At 44.6% G+C, this 22,759-nt stretch overlaps 1 protein-coding gene across 3 annotated transcripts in view; it reads left to right on the top strand.

Moving 5' to 3' along the window:
* The window catches only part of COA1 (cytochrome c oxidase assembly factor 1), a 90,425-nt gene extending 68,586 nt beyond the window's left edge, over positions 1-21,839 (top strand). For all 3 annotated transcript variants that reach the window (XM_074367704.1, XM_074367705.1, XM_074367707.1), the window contains 4 exons: positions 9,250-9,349; positions 11,446-11,594; positions 20,553-20,629; positions 21,494-21,839. In XM_074367704.1, coding sequence (XP_074223805.1) covers positions 9,265-9,349; positions 11,446-11,594; positions 20,553-20,629; positions 21,494-21,596 — 414 coding nt within the window. In that variant the 5' untranslated portion in view covers positions 9,250-9,264 and the 3' untranslated portion in view covers positions 21,597-21,839. The remainder of the gene's footprint in view (positions 1-9,249; positions 9,350-11,445; positions 11,595-20,552; positions 20,630-21,493) is intronic.
* The last annotated feature ends 920 nt before the right edge of the window (positions 21,840-22,759 follow it).

Below are 22,759 nucleotides of genomic sequence, written 5' to 3'. Positions count from 1 at the left end.
TAAAATTCCAGACACATCTCATGTAGCCACAGGGCAACATCAAAACCAGGAGACTGACATTAGTGAGGTGTGTGTGTGGAGTTCTGTGCCACTGCATCACACGTGGATTCCTGCAGCCACCGCAGTTAGGTTAGATACGGAACTATTTGCATCAGGGCTTAGCCTGATTTACTTGCCCTCCCCTGGCTTTCAGATTACTCCTTCGGTCTCAACTCAAATCTTGGGTAGAGAGGTCTTCCCTCCCTCCCCAGCTGACATTTCTCTTTCCCCCTTGCATATTCTAGCGTGTTCCATTTACGTGGGTATGTATGTAGTAGGTAGGTAGGTTGGTTTTGTAAGCAGCTGCGCAACTGTCTCGCAAAGGGGAGATGTGCGCTCCCACCAGCAGTGGTTGCCCCACGTCCAGCATGTGGTCTTTTCAGTGTTTTGGATTTTAGCGGTTCTAGTAACATTGGACATCGTGTATCTTTTCATATGCTTCTATGTCATCTGTATGTCTTTCCAGTGAACTGTTTGTTCAGATTTTTGCCCATTTTTTAATCAGGTTATTCGTTTTCTTATTGTTGAGTTTTATGAGTTCTTTGTATATTTTGGATAAAAGTCCTTTATCAGATATGTCCTTTGTGAATATTTTCTCCTAGTCTGTGGCTTGTCTTCTCATTCTCTTGACACTCTATTTTTTAATAACAATTTTTTAAAATTGAAGTATAGTTAATTTACAATGTTGTGTTAGTTTCAGGTGTACAGCAAAGTGATTCAGTTATACATATATTCTTTTTCAGATTTTTTTCCATTGTAGATTACAAGGTATTGAATATAGTTCCCTGTGGCATACAGTAGGTCCTTGTTGTTTATCTATTTTATGTATAGTTATATGTATATATTAATCCTAAATTTCAGATTTATCCCTCCTCCTCTTCCCCTTTGGTAACCATAAGTTTGTTTTCTAGGTCTGTGAGTCTATTTCTGTTTTTAAATAAGTTCATTGGTATCATTTTTAAAGAATCTACATATCACTGATATCATATAGTATTTGTCTTTCTCTGTCTGACTTCACTTAATGTGATAATCTCTAGGTCCATGCATGTTGCTGCAAATGGCATGATCTCTTTTTTATGGCTGAGTGATATTCCATTTTACATCTTCTTTACCCAGTCATTTGTCAATGGACATTTAGGTTGCTTCCATGTCTTGCCTATTGTAAATAGTGCTGCTGTGAACATTGGGGTGCATTTATCTTTTTAAATTAGAGTTTTCTCCAGATACATGCCCAGGAGTTGGATTGCTGGGTCATACGGTAACTCTATTTTAGTTTTTTAGGGAATCTCTATACTGTTCTCCATAGTGGCTGCACCAGTTTACCCTCCCACCAACTGTGTAGGAGGCTTCTTTTTCTCCACACCCTATCGAACATTTATTATTTGTAGACTTTTAAATGATGGTCATTCTGACTGGTAAGAGGTTTTGTCTTATTGTAGTTTTGATTTGCATTTCTCTAATAGTGATATTGAGCATCTTTTCATGTGCCTGCTCACGATCTGTATGTCTTCTTTGGAGAAATGTCTATTTAGGTCTTTGACCCATTTTTTGAATTTTTTTTTTTTTTGATATTGAGCTGTATGGGCTGTTTGTATATTTTGGAAAATTAACCCCTTGTTGGTCACATTGTTTGCAAATGTTTTCTCCCATTCCGTAGGCTGTCTTTTTGTTTTGTGATGGTTTCCTTTGCTGTGCAAAAGCTTCTAAGTTTTATTAGGTGCCATTTATTTGTTAATTTGTGTTTTGTTTCCATTACTCGAGGAGACAGATCCCAAAAAGCGTTGCTTGTATTGCCCCCTCCCCTCCCCGCACGAGTAACCACTAGTTTGTTCTCTATATTTGTGAGTCTGCTTCTTTTTTGTTATTTCACTAGTTTGTTATGTTTCTGAGATTCCACATATAGTATAATTTTGCTATATCTCTTCCATTTAACAGTAATTATAATGATTGGTTTGGTTGATCTTAGTTCTAAAATTGGCTTTTGTCATTCTCTCACTCTGGATTTTCATGTTTTTGATCTTTCATTCCACATTATGGGAAAACTTCTTGAATGTAACTTCCTCATTCTGCCATGTTAATTTGGCTGTTTTTCTCCTGTGCTAATGTCAGTTCTGCTGTTGCATTTTCAAGTTTCCTTGAAATCTCATCTGAGTTTCTTCCATTTCCTTCTTAACATAGTGTCTCTTTATTCCTGTTGTGCTTGGTTCTTACAGGCAGTGTCTTTTAATAACTAATTAAGCATTCAAATCAATGCTTTTCTTCCTATTACTTTATTTCTGGAGTAAATAGTTGCCACTGCCAGTCCTGTGTCTGCTTACTATGAGGTACTTACTAGGGTTGCAGTGTTTGATGGATATAGAAAAAGAACTTCTGGATGGAGACGGGAGAGGGGCTGTCAGGACTCACCCAGCCTGCGACTCGCTGCCTGTTTCCTGATTGCTGCAGACGCAGAAACTCAGGGCTGGGGTGAAGGGAGGGGAAGGGCTGAACCCTCTCCCCACGTACTTCCTGGCAGCTGTGCTATTACCTTTCAGAGGCAGGGGCGCAGTCAGCCGTTGGGGTGTGTCTCCATCTGCCTTCATTTGCACTGTAGTTAGTGGAAATTTCTTCCTGATTTTAGTAAGTGGTTATTTTTCAAAGCAAGCTCTACTTTCTGTCTTTTCTTGTGTGTGTCTTTATAGGTACTATCAATGGGATGTAGCTGGGTGCCCACTGAAACTAGATATTGTCTTTTGTTTAATCTTACATTTTATTAATCTTTTTAAAAAAGTGAATTCTTCTTACTGGCACCAAGGACCTCTTTCTGGGTAGCCCCTGTGTCCCTGATAGATAAGAAGAATGTTCGGCAGCCTTTTATTAGTATTCTTAATTCAGCTGAACCAAGGGGGAGAGTTGACTCGTGCCTGCCTGATGATTATCCTGAGTTCAGAATAGAGGGTTTTCCTCTTGAAGCATTCAGTTATTCTAAGACTGCAGAGCCAAAACTGGGGCAAAGCTAGCACTAATGTTTTTATGTTTAATTTTTAAAGTGCTTACCTTCTTAGTCTTCTAATCTGGGGCAAGAGCCTTAAACAACAGGAAATGATTTTCTCCCAGTTCTGGAGGCTGGAAGTTCAAGACCGTGGTGTTGGCAGGGTGGTTTCTTCTGAGGCCTCTCCTGGGTTTGCTGACGGCCTCCCTCCTGCTGCCTCTTCACGTGGTTTTCTCTGTGCGCCTGCATCCCTGGCGCATCCTCCTCTTCTTAGAAGGACACTAGTCATAATGGATTAGAGCGCCACCCTAGTGACCTCATTTCAACATAATCACCTTTTTTTTTTTTCCATTTCTGCTGAGGTGTAATTGACAAAATTGTAAGATCTTTAAAGTATACGTTGTAGTGAGTTGATAGATGTACACACTGTGAAAGGGTTCCGTCTGTCTAGTTAACAAATCCATCATTTCACATGTTTATTTTTTTGGCGTGAACATTTATGGTCTTTTAATTAAAAAAGAACTTTTATCGTTTTTACTTGCATTGTTACAGTTTTGTTTTATGTTGTTAGCCTTTCTGTTTCCTTTTGCTCCAATAGAATCCATTTCATTCTTCTGAAATTTAGCCCTGTTGTCTTTCTTCTTTTGCTATTCATATTTCTTTGCTTAAATTCTTTGTTTTCCTCTGTTTTGGGGTTTTTGGTTTGATTTGTTTCTTACCCTTTCATTCTAATTTTAACTCTTCCTGCCTCAGTTTTTTAGTGTCTGTTTTCTTAAGCACGATTCCATCCCATCCTCTGCCCTCCCTCCCCCTCATGGTTTGATTTGACTGAGGCTAGAAGGCTGTGTAGTCCTCAGGGTGGTAGTAGCTGTGAGCAGTGTCACTCAGCAAATAGGGTTGTTTCTCCTCCCAGTAGTTTCTAAGCAGATGGTATATCTCTTTGTTTTGTCTTGACCCCTGAAGTTATAACTCTGGGGCATGTCAGCTTTTGGAGTGGCCCTTGGTCAGCACGTTCCACCTTTATGAGAAGCTGATGGTTGTGAAGTCCGTGGTCTGTAACGTGTGTTTTGTCACTCAGTGGAAAGACCGTGGCCTCTGGGGTCAGACAGGTACACGTGATAGCTCTGTCCACGGGCTGCTCCTCAAATAACGCCAACCCGCACCAGAGGTGGGGACTGCGCCCTGGGCTGTTTCAGCCTTCCCTGGTTGGCTCCTGCCTGTGGCTCGAGCCCTCTGGGTGCTCCTGCTCACCCACCTCGTGGGACTTCCACAGACCTCCTTCATCTGCTCGGGGGCTTGAGGGGCGGCGGGAAGGCGGGGCCTCCAGTGCTGTGCCAGCTCCTGCAGCTGTCTGTTAAAAAGATTGCCCTTTGGCTGTAGAAAGGGGTTCAGTACTTTGAAAAAGGTTTGTAAGCCATTGGCCTCTGGGGGCCAAAGCCAGCCTTTGGTGTCAGAGCAGAGCCACTAGAGCTGCTTTCTGGAGGGACCTTGCCTGCACTTTGTTCCGCATTTCTGTGGCTAACCAACCCCTTCATTTTCAAAATGGGTTGCAACTCTTTCCTCTTGGTTGACTGCAAAGCAAAAAAAAAAAAAAAAAAAAAAAGCCAGAAAAAAACTCCTAAAAAAAAAAACATAAAAAAACAAAAAAATCCCTCAAACAACAAAAAAGAACCCCACTTTTCTTAACTGTCTGCGAGGTAGACTAATTGAATTGGAGTTTCTTGCAGATTTGCACGTCAAGTTTAAAAAATTTCAATTTTTATCCAAGGCTTAGTTGTAAAATACTGCATTCCTGGAGGTAGTGTAACATCTCTCTCTAGTTCTTCAGTGCCTTTCTGAAATTTTTTGTGAGGTTGCAAGGGCTGCTGAGTTACTCTTCCAAAGACAGCTGATGGGGCACGTAAACTGAAAATTAAAAAGGGGTGGGGGCTGAGCCCCCTTTCCTGCCCCCCACCTCAGTCCCTTCACCCCGTTTTGACACGTGGAGCAGCTCCCCGGAGACCAGGCCGATCATGACTGCCTTAGCTCACCACGGAGTCAAGGCAGCCCAGCAGACCTCCCTCCTGAGTCCTATTTGGGTCCCTTGTAAAATCCTTTTATGTTTTTTCTCAGACTGTGGTTGTGGTTTTCATTATGAGCTGTTGTAAAAAATAGTCATTTGAAAACTATGAACTTAAAAAAAAATTCTAGAGGTGTTGTTTGCAACGCCAGCCACTTCAGAGATTTCCTGTCTGAGCACGTGTGAGAGAGCTCTTCCTCAGGCTTGGCATGTCATTAGCAGGTGTATTCCTCCATGGATGCTCTGGACCTTGTATCTTGCTGAGCAGATAGGAAGCCCAGTGTCCAACCTGTGGCCACTGTGAGGAAATGTCTAGTGCATGGGAGTGTGTGTGTAATTTGGGGCTCTGACTTTACCCCAGCCCTATTTCTCTTCTTAAAATTATTTTCCATTTGTCTTCATTTCCTTATCCATTTATTTTCTCCTCTTCTAACATATGTGTCCTTGTTAGCCCCATCATTTCTTTTTGGAAGAAGCTGGTGTAAAAATTAGCAAATAAGAACTAGTCTAAATATTTTCAGAAACTGTCCATTTGATCCACTCTCACTACGCCGGCCTGAGCTCTTGGCTGTGCTGGCTGTCGCAGAAGTCCCTTGGCTGGCCTCCTGCATCACCTGTCCTCCCTGTCCGCAGCCCCTCACTGGCAGAGCAGACCCGGCAGCTCTGGGCGCACGGCCTTGCTGAGCAGTAACCACCTCCATTTCTAGACCCATTTGCTGTGGCCACCCTTCCACTCCCCTAGTCCCGCAGCTCTTGCTTCTCTGCTCTGCTCTGCCTTTGCTTGTCATTTCTGCAGGTCCGAAGCCCTCTTCCCGCCCCTTCATCTTTCTCTGCTCGGAGCTGGTTTCCTCTGTGAAACCTCTGCTGATCCCCTCCACGCAGGGCAGACCACTTCCTGGGTGCTGCTTCCTCTCCTGGTGCACACGTTGGGTCGCGCTGTCTGGGCTGCCTGCCCATAGGTGCCTTTGTTTGAATTAGACCGGGGCACTTCATAGAACTTCCAACTGTTGGAAAGCTGTCTTAATAAATGGATGGGTCTAGGCTGCTCAGCCTGTGATTGGTGCCCTGCTGGGGGCAGGTGGCGGGGGTGTGTGTCCTCACTGCACAGTGGTGCTCCAGAGCCCTGTCTGTTGTAATCACCATGAGTTGTCTGTATGTACTCCCTCAGCACCGTCTGTCTCACCAGGGCAGGTCGGCCACAACTGTTTTGTTTGCTCAGCTAAAGGAAGAACAATGGTGCAAATACACACCACACTCTTGTCTGGAAAAACAGCAGGGAAGGCGTACCTGACAAGACCTTTAGCACTGAACATTATGAATATATTGTAATTCAGAGATTTTTTTTTTTTCTGCACATCCCAGTATTCCTGAAACTCAGATATCTTACAGTGTATCGTGGTAGGTGAGGAGGGCACAGCCCCTGGAGCTGGACTGCCTGGGTCTGACTCCCCCAGGTCTACCACTTACACACTTATTTGTGTGACTCTGGGCACATTACTTAACCGGTCTGTGCCTCAGTTTACTCATCTGTAAAATGGGATGATAGCCGTTCCTACTTCATGGGGTTATTGTGAGAATTCAATGAATTATTATATGTGCAGTGCTTAGAATAGCACCAGGCACATGGTAGTAAGAGATACAAGTGTTAGCTGTTGTCAGTATTGTCGTTACAGGCTACAAGTACATTTAACATACTGTTATTTCTTCCTCACCCTGAAAAGATGTTTTAACCCACTGTGTACAGCCTGCATGGATAGCATCTTGTGCTGGTGGCTGCGGACAGGCCCCGCGAGAGTGTGCGCTGCGGTCACACACGCTCTCCCGCCCACACCAGTACCAGTTTTCTGGTTGCTGCAACCAAACGTGCACAGTGCACAGACGGGGAACCAGCCGGCTTTGTTTTTTTTCTTCTCAATATGGCAGAAGAGAAAGAGGGGAAAAACCACGGCCTTTTACAGATGAGGCTTGTTTTAGAATTTAAACTTCTTGTTCATCTTGTAAAGCTGGGACTGGTAATCAATCACGGCTGTGTGAAACCAGAAACCAGAGAGAACTGGGTTTGAAAAAGCGATTTTAATGTGAAATGTTTTTCTGATTGCTGGGCAACTTCCCTTTGATGATTTGCAAGGAGTCTGGGCTATAAAGTGGCAGAAGGTGATGACTGTTGCAGGGCTGCGTTCCCCCTCAGAAGCCTCTGGGGCATCCTCAAGTTAGACGGTAGATGAGCATCATTCCCCGGGTAGTTGTGGGTTTCTCCTGGTCTTCAGTGTTCACTTGTGGCTGTAATGCCGCCTGAGAGCTGGGGTGGCTCTTCTGGGCATTTCCTCCCCCTGGTGTCTCATGCTCACTTAAGAAACTCCAGCCACGTGGGAAGCTGTGCATAAGTCCCGCTCGCAGCCCCACCCTGCTGCTCTCTCCTTCAAGTTAAGCAAGATCTGACTAATGCATTCTTTAGAGATGCTCTGACCATTTTCATTATGCGACTAAATGGCTCTTCCCAGATCCTGTTACTGTAATTGACTTCGCCTTCAGCTTTGAGAAATATTCCTCCCTAGTCTGGGGCACAGCCGAAACGCCCGCAGCAGTTGCAGGACATTGATTTGGGGTTTCAGCAGCCTTTTCTTAGCTGAACAAAGCAGTGTATAAGTGAATAATACAGGGATGATCTGAAAACTTCACCCTCTAATTCGGTACGTTTATCAAAACCTTGGATTCAATGATACCTCAGTGCAGAACTGGTCAGCTTTAGCCCCATTCGAGGGTGTGTTTAGTGATCAGTTCCCCAAAGGAGTGTCCACATGAGGAAGTTCACCCAACAGGCCTTCTGACCTTCAGGATTCAGAAACGACAGGCAGGCAGTTGCTACCGCGCTCCGTGTTCTAGAAGGCGGAGGAGCGGACAGTGAGGATGTGTTTACCTGGACTCAGATCAGCCAGTGGAGGGACCAGCGTTATCCCCAGTTCTGTACTGCGGTGCCTCCAAGCCCTTGAGATCATGTCACGGGCTTTATTTCCTTTGAAGCACATACAATCCAAGGTTCAGTATTCAGACGGGGACATAAACATTTATGGTTATCTTTTCCTTTGTCTAAACCTGGAATTTCCATCTCTGCCCAAGATCGCGCTCTCTCTGTCTCTGTTTTTGGAGAAATGTCAGCAAAGAGGGCAGAGGAATTTACTAAATCTCACCTGGGTTGAGGATGCCCTGATGCCTCTGGGTGGTCAGAGCCAACTGGAAGCCCACAGTCTGGCTCACAAATGCATTTTGTTAAAAAAAATTGGTTGTCCACGTTTAGAACTTAGGCAATTTCACATAAAAGACTTGAAAAATCGGAAGATCCATCCAGACTTGGCCCACGTGGTGCAGTTAGCCGCCCCTCCTGAGCCGTATCTGTCTCTCTGTGCAGTGTCTGTGCTCATTTATGTGACTTGTCTGGCCGTGAGGGCATTTCAGTTGTGACCCCTGATCCAGGCCGGTGTCCTCCTCTGTTTTATGGCTGGGTCTCTAACACTTCCCAGAAAGGCCCAGGCCCGGGGAGAGGAGTGGTTAAGAGGCCCCCAGGAAGGAGGATCCCTGGTGCCAGCGAGGCCCACCTGCTGCTTCTAGCCCCTCCCTTCCTGCAGGGGGCAGGAGTCAAGGCCAGGGTGGGTCTGGTGGACTGAATTTGCTGAGCCAGCCCCCCTCCATCTCTTCATTCAGCCTGAAAGTCATGATCACAGTTTCCTCATCCAGGGGGTGGGGCATTTTTCAAAATATGAAAGAAAACAGCCAGTGCCCGCTCCGGCCCCCTCGTCGGCTTTACAAGACCAGCTACTGCCACAAAAGGATAAGCTTCCTGTTTACCAGCCGGGACGAGACAAAGTGGTTGTGCTTCTGGCTGTGTGGGACTTGGCACGCGGGCTGGGTTCTGTCCGTCAGGGCGGCAGGGCTGAATGCTCGCTCTGTGCTCAGCCATCGCCCCCACGGCCTGGGTCCTGGATGCGGGCCACCCTCGGGAGGGCCCTTTGCTTGGGCTCCAGAACCGGCCCTGGCGTTCTGAAAGGAAGCGCATGAGGGAAGGCGGCCTCGCCTCCTCGCTGGCTTCCCTCCGAGCCTGCCTTTCCCTGTGCGGCCCGATCCAGGCAGAGGCCCTCAGCATGACCCTGAATGTAACCATAAATGCACATCTTTTGTTTTTAAGTCTCCAGGAAGCAGGATGCCAGTGCCTCTGGGGAAGCTGGTCCTTTTCACCGGTGTGGCGGGTACTGGGACCTGCGCCCTCCTGTACTACCTGATACAGAGTGAGTGTCCGGTGAAGCTCCCGAGGCAGGGCTTCCTCCCGGTTCTCTTGCCCCATCCGCCACCAAAGGAAATGCTTCAGATGCTTTCAGCAGATTAGAGAAAGAAGGAGAGAGGGCTATTTTTAGAAGGCAGCACACCATTCCATTGGCTATAGCTTCCTTCTTATCCCATGATCCCAGTTTTCCCAGGAGCCGCAGAACATGTGAAAGGAACAGGACCTGTGTGCGCCAGTAGCCTGGCAAAAAGCAGGGTGGCCCTTCACTCCAGTGCACGCAGATCCGTCAGGATTTCTGAGATTATATAAAGAACAGAGGGAGGGGTGGGTACCAGATGGTTCACAGGTGTTGGAAGCTGGCTCTGTCTCAAGTGTCCTCGGCCTGTGTGCCCTGCCATTCTCTACGGTTGACTGGGTGGAGGAGGGGACCTCGAGCAGGGGACTCTGGCCAGAGCAGAAAAATAAAAGCAGGGTCCAGGCTGGCAGAATCCTGACAGATGCGGCCTCCAGCCCCATTGCACCCAGATTTGAATTTGTAAAGACAGGCCACAATTATTGGGAGCAGCCGAGACATTTAAGGGCATTTCAATGCTACTGGTTGCGAAGCAGCCGCAGTTTTTTTTCTAGACTGACTTTCTTTGAAGCTCTTTTCTGCCCGCCCAGCTTGGCTCCCCACCCTGACTCCACAGCGTTCTCACTTCCTGCCAGGCAGACAGAGCCATGGCCCTTGCACTCATTCCTCCCCACCTTCCTTCACAGCCGGCCCAGAGGTCCCTGAGTCCGGAGGTGGCCGGAGATGAGTATTCCCAGGGATAATCATACTGAAATAGCTCACCCTGCTCTCCCCTCTGCCAAAGGGACGGAAGCAGGATTGGGCAGGAATGAGTACATTTTCGGGTCAGGGGCCAGACAGCCCTTCCCCCTTCGGAGGCTGGAGTCAGCTGGTAGTGACTGTCCAGCGGGCTTTGCAGCCCTCTGCCTGGGTTGAATCCCAGCTCCAGCTCTTGACTGGCTGTGTGGCCTTGAGGGAGAGTCTGTCACCTTCCTGGGTCTCAGTTATTTTATCTGTATGATGAGAGGTAATATTAGTGTCTATGCGTGGGTTCTCGTGAAAAAGATATCTCACAACCTGTGGGATACTGAGAACTGAGATACACAGAGTCTAGCCACAGAAATGGCTCAGTGAAGGTGAACTGCCTGGACCCAGCTCTGCTCCTCCTCCTGTCTGCACTCCGTTCATGCTTGCAGCATCCCCTGCAGCTGCGCTCCTGGGGAGCCGCACAGAAGGGGCGTTCTCCTTGGCCTATCCAGGCTCAAGCCTCCTCCCTTCCATTCCCGCGATCTGGCCTGCAGAAGGAGGCCGTTCTGTTGCCAAGTCAAGAACCCTACTTGGGATGCTTACCTTTGCTCTCTCTGGAGCAGCTTGTCCGTATGCTTTCAGGGAGGTGCTTCTTGGAGTTCCTAAGAGCCTTTGGCCAAGAAGGGTACCTGAGGCTGAGAGCAGCTTATAAGCTTTCTCTGTATGAAATGTTGGCATAAATCTACAAACCTGATGAATTAGCATTTTCCTGTCCTATTTCCTGGCCCGAAGGTTTTATTGTAGTTGACGCTGTGTTTCTATTTTATGCTGCTTTATCAGGACCTTCCTCTTAGTGGAGGGAGCAACATTCAGAAGCCGAGGCCTAGATTCTGGCCCCAGCCCAGCCAGGTCACTTTGAGCAAGTCATGGAGTCATAGGACTTTAGAACCAAAAGGAAAGTTAGAGAAGATCTGGCTAAACCCCTCTGATGAAACAAACAAGGTCATGAGTGAAGTAGGGAAATAAGAGATGAAGAAACTGAGGCACAGAAAGGTCAGATACCTTGCCGAAGGTCACCCGCACATCCCCACTGATCCTGAATTTCTTTACTTTGGTTTTGGAGTCTCTAAGATGGACAGTTCAGAGTAGATGGTCCCTAATGACATTTCTACCCATAAATTTCACATTTATTTTTGTTTCCATGCGATACATGAATTGCATCATTTAATTTTCTACAGAGTCTACCTGACCAAGTCAATAAAGAGAAAACAAAAACTGTAACCACTCTGTTTCCCACTTAGAAACTTTTTCCAGGGCTTCCTATTACCAGCTCGCATTGGAGCAGCTGCGCAGCCACCCTGAGGCACTGGAAGCGCTGGGCACTCCTCTCCAGGTGCACCACCTCCGACTCACCGACAAGGACAATTTCGTGGACATCGCCGATGCCAAGGTAACGCGGCCCCCCTGCGGATCAGGTGAATTGCCTGCTGCAGTTGGCGGTGGGTGGGTGGGGCTGCCAACATTTGGAAGGAGTCTTGGAGGAAACTGGAGGAAGGTTTGGTATGGGAAAATCCACTATATAAAATTGCCACTGGGTATTACTTAGCAGCTTTCAAAAAAGCATTATGGATTAATTTCTTTTTGTATGGTTTTCTTCCTTTCTGGGGAATTGATGTGGCAGGGAAAGCTGCGTTTGGGCTCAGGTCGCCATCTTAAACTGAAGCTTGTAGAGAAGTGACCAGTGGTGGTTTGCCACCACTTCAGCTTTGAACTTGAAATACATCTACAGCCAGTCAGTGCTCATTCAGATATAAACGACTTTTCAACTAAAGCTTATTTATTTACATTGCTTCCATGGAATGCCAGTCCATTTTTTTCAGCTTTATCTTCTCATCTTTTGTAGTTCAACTGATGTAACTCAACTGAATATAAAATACACTTGTTCTTCTGTTTAACAGATATGTGTTGAGTACATGCTGAGTTAGAGGAATGAATCTGAGTTGTGTGGGGAAGGAATAGAGAGACACAGCGGGCTTTCAGGGAGTTTATAGTTTAGAATCCCAGAATAAGACATGATGAAGCAAATGCTGTGGCAGAGGCCCAGGAGGGAGTGGTTAGCGAACCAGGAGGTTGTTTTGAAGCCAGGGAAGCCAGGCTGAGAAGCAGCGTATACACAAAGGCCCAGCCCTATGTTCCCTGCCAGCGTGAGCTCAGCGGAGGTCCAGCTGCCAAGGGAGGGTGTGGTTAGGGAGGAGGGGCAGGGACAGAGGGCTATGACATCATCACGTGAGGCGTGTGCACTCGATTCTGTGACCAGCAGGAGCCCCCAGGTGTTTTGAGGACAAGAGTGAGGTGATCTGACCTAGTTTATTTTTATTATTGTTGTTTTTATTATTATTTTAATGGAAATAGTTTTTTTGAGACTTTTCCCCCTAACTATGAAAGCAATTCGTGCTCAAATATTCTGATAAAAATATTTGATGTTTTTAAAAAAATTTTATCAAAGTATATTTGATTTAAAATATTGTAAAATTGTTAGTTTTGATGTACAGCAGAGTGATTGAGTTGTTTGGGTTTTTTTGCAGGTTATATTCCATTATAGGTTACTACAAGATATTGAGTATAATTCTCTGTGTTATACAGTAAATCCTTGTTGCTTATCTGTCTTTCTCTGTCTGACTTATTTCACTAAGCATAATATTCTTTAGGGCCATCCATGCTGCAAATGGCATTATTCCATTCTTTTTAATGGCTGAGTAGTATTCTACTCTCTCTCTCTCTCTCTCTCTCTCTCTCTGTCTATCTATCTGTCTATCTACAGCACATCTTCTTCAGCTGATTGTCTGTTGTTGGGCACTTGGGTTGCTTCCATGTCTTGGCTATTGTAAATAGTGCTGCGATGAACATTGGGGTGCATATATCCTTTTGAATCAGAATTTTCATTGTTTTCCAGATACCTACCCAGGAGTGGCATTGCTGGATCACCTGGCAGCTCTATTTTTAGCTTTTTGAAGAACCTCCATATTGTTTTCTATAGTGGCTGCACCAACTTACATTCCCACCAATAGTGTGGGCATGTTCCCTTTTCTCTGTACCTTCTCCAGCATTTATTATTTGTAGCCTTTTTGATGATGGCCGTTCTGACTGGTGTGAGTTGATACCTCATTTTGGTTTTGATTTGTATTTCTCTAATAATTAGTGATATTGAGCATCTCTTCGTGTGTCTGTTGTCCATCTATATGTCTCCTTTGGAAGAATGTCTGTTTAGGTCTTCTGCCCATTTTTTGATTGGGTTGTTTGTTTTTTCACTATTGAGTTGTATGAACTGTTTGTATATTTTGCATATTAACCCCTTGTTGGTTGTATCATTTGGAAATACTTTCTCCCATTCTATAGGTTGTCTTTTCACTTTGTTTATGGTTTCCTTTGCTGTGCAAAAGTTAGTAAGTTTGATTACATACCATTTGTTTATTTTTGCTTTTATTTCTTTTGCATTGGGAGACAGATCTAAGAAAATATTGCTATGATTTATGTCAAAGAATGTTTCACCTATGTTCTCTTGTAGGTGTTTTATGGTATCATGTCTTATATTTAGGTCTTTAAACCATTTTGATTTTATTTTTGTATAAAGTGTGAGGGAAGGTTCTAGTTTCATTGATTTACATGTAGTTGTTCAGCTTTCCCAGCACCACTTGCTGAAGAGACTGTCTTTTCTCCATTGTACATTCTTGCCTCCTTTGTTGTAGATTAATTGACCGTAGGCATGTGGTTTTATTTCTCTGTTCTGTTCTGTTGATTTGTCTTTTTGTGACAATACCACACTGTTTTGATTACTGTAGCTTTGTAGTATAGACTGAAGTCTGAATGAGTTATTCCTCCAGCTTTTTTCTCAGGATTGCTTTGGCAGTTCTGGGTCTTTTGTGATTCCATATCAATTTTAGGATTATTTGTTCTAGTTCTGTGAAAAATGTCATGTCATTTTGATAGGGATTGGATTAAATCTGTCGATTGATTTGGGTAGTATGGCCATTTTAACAATATTAATTTTTCCAATCCAAAAGTGCAGGATATCTTTCCATTTCTTTAAATCGTCTTCAGTTTCCTTTATCAGTGTTTTATAGTTTTCGGCATATAGGTGTTTAACCTCCTTGGTTAAGTTTATTCATAGGTATTTTATAATTTTTTAAAGTGATTTTAAAAGGGATTTTTTTTTTTACTTTCTCTTTCTGATATATCATTATTAGTGTAAAGAAATGCAATAGATTTGTGTATATTAACCTTGTAACATTTATTAATTCTAATTTTTGTGTGAAGAATAGGGTTCTCTGCATAGAGTATCCTGTTGGGTGCAAATAGTGAGTTTTACCTTTTCCCTGCCAATTTATATACTTTATTTCTTTTTTTCTTCTTATTTTGTTGGTCTAATTGCTGTGGTTAAGACTTCTAATACTATGTTGAATAAAAGAGGTGAGAGTGGGCATCCTTATCTCGTTTCTGAATTTAATGGAATGGCCTTCAGCTTTTTGCTGTTGAGTATTATGTTGGCTGTGGGTTTGTTGTAAAATGGCCTTTATTATTTTGAGATGTGTTCCCTCTATATCCACTTTGGTGAGAGTTTTCTATCATGAATAGATGTTGAATTTTGTCAGATGCTTTCTCTGTGTTTATTGAGATGATAATGTGGTTTTTGTTAGTGTGGTGTATCACACTGATTGATTTACATATGTTGAACCATCTTTGTGACCTTGGAAAAGGTATCTTTATCTGCTTTTGGTATCGGGGTCATGGTGGCCTCATACAATGAATTTGAGAGTGTTCCCTCCTCTTCAATTTTTGGAATACTTTGAGGATAAGTATAAGTTCATTGTATGTTTAGTAGAATTCCACAGTGAAGCCATCTGCTCCTGAAGTTTTGTTTGCAGGGAATTTTTAAATTACAGATTCTGTTTCACTTCTAGTGATTGGCCTGTTCCAATGATCTGGTTCTTGACTCAGTCTGAGCAGACTGTATATTTCTAGAAACTTGTCCATTTCTTCTCGGTTGTCCAATTTGTTGGCATATAACTGTTCATAGTACTCGCTTATGCTTTTACATCTCTATGATATTGGTTGTTACCTCTTCTCTTTCAGTTTTTATTTTGTTTATTTGGGTCCTCTCTCTTTTCTTCTTGGTGGATCTGGCTAGAGGTCTGTCAATTTTGTTTATCTTTTCAAAAAACCAGTTCTTGGTTATATTGATCTTTCCTATTGTTTTTTCTTTAATGTCTATATTATTTATTCCCTCTTTGATCTTTAGTATTTCCTTCCTTCTGCTGACTTGGGTTTTGTTTGCTCCTGTTTTTCTAATTCTTCAGGTGGTAGTTAGGTTGTTAACTTGAGGTTTTTCTTATTTCTTGAGGAAGGCCTGTATTGCTGTGAACTTCCCTCTTAGAACTGCTTTTGCTGCATCTCACAGGTTTTGTAAAATAGTTTCTTCATTTTTCTTTTGTTTTGAGTTATTTTCTGATTTTTTCTTTCATTTCATCATTGACCCATTATTATTATTATTATTTTAGTAGCATGTTATTCAGAGGCCACATCTTTGTTCTTTTCCCACTTTTCTTTCTCTGGTTGATTTCTTGTTGTATACCATTGTGATCAGAAACAAAGCTTGAAGTATTTCCTATCCTCTTAAATTTGTTGAGGCTTGTTTTATGGACTAGTATGTGGTTAATCCTAGAGATTGTTCCTTGTGTGCTTGAAAAAAATGTGTATTTTGGGTTTTTTGGGGGTGTAGTGTCCTGTAGGTATCAGGTAAGCCAAACTGGCCTGTTGTGTCATTTAGGACCTCTGCTGCCATATTGATTTTCTCTCCGGACTATCTGTCCATTGATACAGGTGGAGGTGTTAAAGTCTCCCAACTATTATTGTATTTGTCAGTTTCTGCCTTTATGTCTGCTAGTATTTGCTTTATGTATTTAGGTGCTTCTATATTGGATGTGTATGTGTTAATGAGTGTAATATCCCCTTGTTATGTTGATCCTTTTATCACTGTATACTGCTCTTCTTTATCTTTATGACCTCTGTTTTAAAGTCTTGTTTTGTCTGATTGAGTATTACTACTCCTACTTTCTTTGTTTTTTATTCCTTTCCTTTTGTGCTTTGATGATTTTCTTTTGTAGTATGCTGCTTTTCTCTTTGGTTTTTGTGAACCTGTTGTGATTTGTGGTTACCATGGAGTTCAAGTATGTTTACCCTTAACTATATTCTACTTGCTTTAAACTGATAGTCATTCAAGTTCAAACATATTCTAAAAGACCTACATTTTTATACTCCCTCCCAATGCGTTTTGTGATTTTGATGTCCTATTTTACTGTTTATTGTAATTATAGTCACTTTTACAATTGTTTCTATTGTTTTTTAATTGACGTATTGGCTTATTTAAGTGATATTCAATCCTTGCTAAAAATTTGCTTTTCCTATTGTGATTTTTCCTTTCTTTTAGATTCTTGCTTCTTTTCTATCTAGAGAAGACCTTTCAATATTTCTTTTAGGGTAGTTTTAGTATTGTTGAATTCTTTTAGTTTTTCCTAGTCCAAGAAATTCTTTGTCTCTTCTTCTATTCTCAATGATAATCTTGCTGAGTAGAGTGTACTAGGTTGCAGGTTTTTCCCTTTCAGGACTTTGAATATATCATGCCACTCCCTTCTGGCCTGCAAATTTTCTGCAGAGAAGTCAGCTGATTTGGGGGTTCCCTTGTAAATGACTATTTTTCTCTTGGTGCCTTTAGAATCCTCTCTTTAACTTAGGCCATTTTAATTATATGTGAGTCTATTTGGGTTCATCCTAATTATCTTATTTGGGACCCTCTGTGCTTCCTGTACCTGGATATCTGTTTCCCTCTTGAGGTTTGGGACATTTTCAGCCATGATTCCTTGAAATACATTTTTGATCACCCCTTCCTTCTGGAACCCCTATTATGCATAGGTTAGCACATTTTATATTATCCCATAGTACTCGTATGTTGCTTTTATTTTTTATTTGACATTCTGCCTGCTGTTCTGACTGGGTGATTTCCACTTTTCTGTCTTTCAAATCACTTATTTGTTCTTCTGCATTAGTCAGGTAGTCATTGCTTCTAGGTCACTTTTGATCTTGGCAATTGAATTATCAATTTTGGGGGTTAATCTTTATAAGTTCTGGCTCCTTTTTACAGTGATCTGTGCGTTTCTATCAATAATCTTTCTTAATTCCATTAGCCTTTTTACTACCACCTTTTTGAACTCAGGATCTGGTAGACTGGTGAGCGCTGTTTCATTATTTGTTCTTTCGGGGGATTTCTCTTGCTCTGTTAATTGGGAACAGTTCCTCTGGCTTTTCCTTTTACTTAACTTTCTCTGCCTCTAGGAATTTAGAAGAAACAGTTATCTACTGGGTCTCGAAGGGGCTGCTTTTATGTGGGAGCATCCCTGTTTATCCTGTGTGTATCTGGTGTCTTTGGTGTGAGGGCTGGTTTTGGAATAGACACCAGCCGCATCTTTCCTCGGCGTGCTGGCTGTCACTTGGTTGACAGGGAGTGTGGCTGGTGCTGCCAAATCTAGAGCCTGTGCGGATTGTGAGGCCGGGCTTCCTCTCTGCTCAGTGTCACCGCCCTGTCAGGGGCAGGCTCTGCTCCCCAGTTGCTGGAGTAGAAGCCCGGAGGGTCGGGTTCGGTGAGACTCTGTTGCCCTTGAGTGCGTGCCCTGTCCTGAAGGAGATGACTGCAGAAGCCGGTGAGCCCTGGGAGGTCGCCACCTAGGCAGGCTTTCAGGACTCTGCTCAGAAGGAGCCCAAGGGTGTGTCCCTTTCCGTATTGTGTCCATCCCAGATCTAGGGCAAGGCTGTGGTGTGGAGCAGGCTGGGGCTGGGGGTCAGGGTGTTGTGGCTGCAGGAACTGAGGTGTCTGTGCTGCCGCCAGAGATCTGGGCTGCCTCTTTGGAAGACCTGTCTGCCCTAGGCCTGGGGCTGAGCTGCGAGGTGGCCTGGGCGGAGTCAGGGCACTGTGGCTGGGAGATGCATTGCTGTGTGCTCCCAGGTGCCCTGGCAGTGGCCACTGCCGCCCCACCCAGACCACACCCCAGGCCCTCCGGGCTGTCTCTGAGTGCAGACCCTTTTCCCGAGGCCAGGTTAGCCCAGATCTCACACCAGGCTGTGGTGTGGAGTGAGCAGGGCGGGGTTGTTTGTCTCATATGTGCTGGGAAGCGTGGTGAAGTGGCAGCCACCAGTGCAGGGGTCTCTCCAGCCTCCTTGTCCACAAGCCAGCAGGCGCGCACCCTCGCGAGTAGAGTCTAGGCTTCTCCAGCCCGTCTGTCTTTCCCAGCAGCCAAGGGGGCTGTGCCCTCTGCGTAGGACCCCAGGACAGGATGCCCAGTGTGTGGCTTGACCTGCTCACCCTACAGGGTGAGTGAGGGTCCACCCATCTGGACCTTCCCTTCCTTTCAGGTCCCTCCCAGGGGCACAGGTCCTGACACTATGCCTTTGTTCTGTCCTACCTGGTTACATGGAGAGCTTGCCTGCAGCTCTGGTTGTATAGGAGTTCTTCTGCCAGATTCCAGTCAATTTTCCATGAGAATTGTTCCACGTGTACATGTATTTTTCATGTGTTTATGGTGGGGAGGTGAGCTCTACGTCCTCCTATTTGGCCATCTTGAGCTCCCTCTGATCTGGTTCTAAAAGAAGGTGGAGTCATGCAGACTGGCAGTGACCAGGGACTGGATGCGGGGAGCCACCTTTGGGAGAGCAGTGTGGGCACACAGGGGTGCCGTGGTGAGAGTGTGAACCAGAGCTGTGGCCCAGAGAAAGAGAGATGGACACGAAGGCTGCTGTGGTGGCCAGGTGATAGGACTTGGTGACAGTTTTATACCAGGTGTGGGTCAGAGGTGATGCTATAACGTCTGACATGGGTGGTTGGTGAGACAGCAGTGGCCCTGAGTGAGTCAGGGGTGGACGTGAGTGCCTGCCTGGTGCCATGTGTGCATGTCACCATGTCCCTCATGCCGTGGGGTGTGGCTCCTTGTTTCCCCAGCTCCAGCTTCCCCTGGCTGGATCCTCCCAAGCATGAGAAATCAGAAAGGCCAGGGATTGGGTCCTGCTGTCCCCTGGGTCTCGAAGCACAGGGTACAGGGCCTGGCCTCGGTGCTCGGGACCCTGTGGGCACCTTTGCTGAGGGCGGGTTCCCTGATCTGGTTACCACATCTCGCCCCTTCACAAGGCTCAGTCAGTCTTTAGTTTTCACTGAAAAGCCAAAAACATTGCATTCGATATTTGTCTAAGTAGGGGCCTGAGCAAACACCTGCCAGCTCGCTCTGAGGCTCGCAGGCTCATCCCCAGGCTCAGGGCAGCGCAGCATCCGGGCTGCATCCCCACACGGTGTGAGCCCAGCTGCGGCGACCGGTGATGACAAACCACCAAGAACTCCTTGTTGTCCGTCCCACACGGGCCTTCACACACTTTCCGTAAAGCCTGGGCTCTGTGGTCCAGGTCACAGTCTGGACCAATTTGCTGGTAACAGTTCCCCCTTTTAAACAGTAGACTTTTTTTTTTTTTTCCTACTTTATTATGAAAAGTTTCAGACACACAGAAAGAGATCAAAGAATTTATGCTGTGGAACCAATATACCTGCCCTGCCACCTGGACTCGAATACTTGGCTCAGTTTGCTTCATCCTGTGCCTATTTACTTAGCTCTGTCTTTGTCCATGAGCTTGTCTTCTTCACATCCATACACTTCACCTTTAAATACATAAGCAGTATGTCATTTACTAGAATTTAGTATTTTTTATGGTTCTTTTTTTTTTTTGTGGTGAAAGTCACACTCTGTGAAAGGTACAAATCTAAGTGTCCAATTTGATGAATTTTAATAAATGCATCCATCTGTGACTCAAGCCCCCACCTGCGTGTTTTCTGTTCTCATCACCTGCGAGTTCCAGCATGCTCTTCCCAGCTGGTCCCCTCCCATCCTCCAGCCCCAGCAATCACTTTTCTGATGTTTTTTTCCAACCTGGTTTGGCCTGTTCTAAAACGTGGAACCATGCATTACGTACTCTTGGGTAAGGCTTTTTCACGCCACGTGTTTTGGACCTTTAACCATGATGTTGTGCGTATCAGTAGTTCTTTTTTAACTATGGCTTTAAAAATACTCATTGCAAATACTCAGGGCATTGAGTTTGGCCCAGATGGTCTCCTTGCCAAGTAGAAGGACTGCCATTGACCTCACCAAGCCATCCAAGGTGGGGCAGGGCATTTGGAGGGAGCCAGAAGGAAAATCAGGTGAATTCTTCACTGTGCTCAAGTTAGCAAACAACCAGATTCTGTGGCTAATCACTGGATTTTGTAGGGTCATCTCTTGAGAGGACATCATACCCACTTAGATCTCTCATTTTACACCCCCAGTTGAAGATTCCTGTCTCCGGACCCAGGGCAGAGGGCCATCTCTATGTCAACTCATCCAGGGATGCCCCCTTTAAGAGGTATTATGGGAAAGGGGGTGGGAATCGGGGAACGGGAGGAGAACCTTCCGCTGGAAACAATCTTGATTCCCATTTTCAATTGTAGTTATAGGATTGAGGTAGTAAGAATACGCTTTTCAAAGCTTGAGAAGTTTCACGGGCTGGACAGCAAGCCAGTGCCTTGGCTTCTAGCTCCGCCCAGACATTTTATCCCATGCAGCCTACTGAGTTGGCCTCTCCTTATGCTACTGAATTTGCAGGACTTCACAGTCACAGGGGTCGAGGTCTGCCGTAACTCGATGCTGTGTCTCTGTCCTCCCTCTTAAGATGAATAAGGCAGGGGTTCCTGTTCCAGAATTATTCATCACATTCTTTATGTAAGCTCCCCACCCCATTAATTGGCTTTCCTTGCCTGGTTGCCAGTAGCTACGTTCACTCACTTCCCCTACGGGAAGCCTCTCTCTCAGAGATGTTTGCTATTTAGCCAGGATGTGTTTTAATTCCTGAGGACAAAAGGAGCGGCAGCCCCGCCCACCTCCCCCTAACTCGCTGACCCCTGAGCCCGGGGATTAGCAGAGGAGCTGGCCGGCCTCCAGCGGGAACTGAAGGTCGAGGGGAATTAGGAAAAGCGAATAAGCTGCTCCTTCTCCTCCCCGATGTCAGCCCTTCCCTGTTAAACTTGCCCTGTTCTTGATGCCAGTTAAATAGTGAGCGCCTGGAATAAAAGGCGCTGATGTTCTATTCACAGCACTAACATAAAATAGTGTTTCAAAATTTAAGATGACATTATTCCAAACCACTGCTTTTCTCTTTTTTGACCCTTTTTTTTTTTTTTTTGGCCTCAGTGTTTCCTTGATTAGAGACTGTATTTTTGGTTTCTCTCAGGTGGAACCTCCAAGAGGTCTTCTTAGAGCTCAAGGATGGTCAGCAGATTCCCGTGTTCAAGCCTGGTGGGGAGAACGGTGATGATGCGGTGAAAAGGGAGTGAAGGTGACCAGCTCCCTCCCAGCCGCTCCCCCCACCCCCACGTGCCCTGCATTCAGCCCCCGGGCGAGTGGCCGTTCTGCTGGGATGCTGGTTTCTGTGTCACTCTCCTTGGGCCACAACAAATGCTTCTGTGGTTTTTAATTTAATCAGAAAGAAACTTACTATAATTTATTAGAATGAATGTACTTGAAAGTTCTCTGTACAAAAGCAAAGCACAGAATTAAAGGAATCCTATTCATAACAACATGTTCGCTGATTTTTGCTATTTCTCGTCTCTTTCTTTTCCTCCCCTCACACCCCTCCCATCAGTGAGAAGGTTTTCTAGTACTGAGAAGGCTTTTAATTGTTAACATCAGAAAGCCAAGGCAGAACAGGCACCCACTTCTGTTTCATTGCTCTGCCCTGACGTCATGTTAAGTAGCTTGTGGACAGTCTCGAATACCTGGGCCTTTTTTCTTCTCCACTGTTACTTTATTTCTGTTTTAGTCACCGAAGATTTACAAAACAACTGCCATAATCCAAATAATTTGAAAGCTTAAAATATTTATATATACAAAAGCACTCGTGGGACTAACACAGGATGTCCATTTAAAGCTGACAGGCCCTCCTTTGTCTCCTCTCCACACAACTTAACCACGTAGTAGAGAATCTTACCTGTAAGTTTTATTAGTCTTATAAGGGGACAGTATTTCAGAGCCAAAAGATCTTCCTTCTGAGCACCAGAGCCTACAGAGTCCAGAAATCTGGTACCTTTGCTTGGAAAACGCCAATTTAACCCCCTTAATATTATTAGGCTTAATATGGTTGTAATAAAGGACATTTATGAGCTCTCTTCCTGTATTCTGAATATTCATTGGAGAGAAGCCTCTCAAAAAAGATTAAGTTTAAACGTGCTGGTCGAGTACAAGGCCTTTTATCATTGGAAATTCTTTCTGTTCTGTAGTTTGTTTCTTTAAAAAGTATGTTCTTTGAATAGATGATAAAGTGAAAATATCTTTCCCTGAGAGCACTTTTTCTCTTGTGTTTGTTAAATATTACGATCTATTCACTCTTTTAAAACAGTGAGTGGTAGAACACTGTACACACAGTTTTGTGCTTTATGTAACGACTATGTACCGTTCTGTTGTGTACGTATCAGTTTATATATTGCTTCATATCTGACTG

This window comes from Camelus bactrianus, chromosome 7 (assembly GCF_048773025.1).
Source record: "Camelus bactrianus isolate YW-2024 breed Bactrian camel chromosome 7, ASM4877302v1, whole genome shotgun sequence".
Taxonomy (NCBI): Eukaryota; Metazoa; Chordata; class Mammalia; order Artiodactyla; family Camelidae; genus Camelus; species Camelus bactrianus.
Note: the sequence above shows the minus strand (reverse complement) of the source record. Positions and strands in the feature narration are given on the sequence as shown.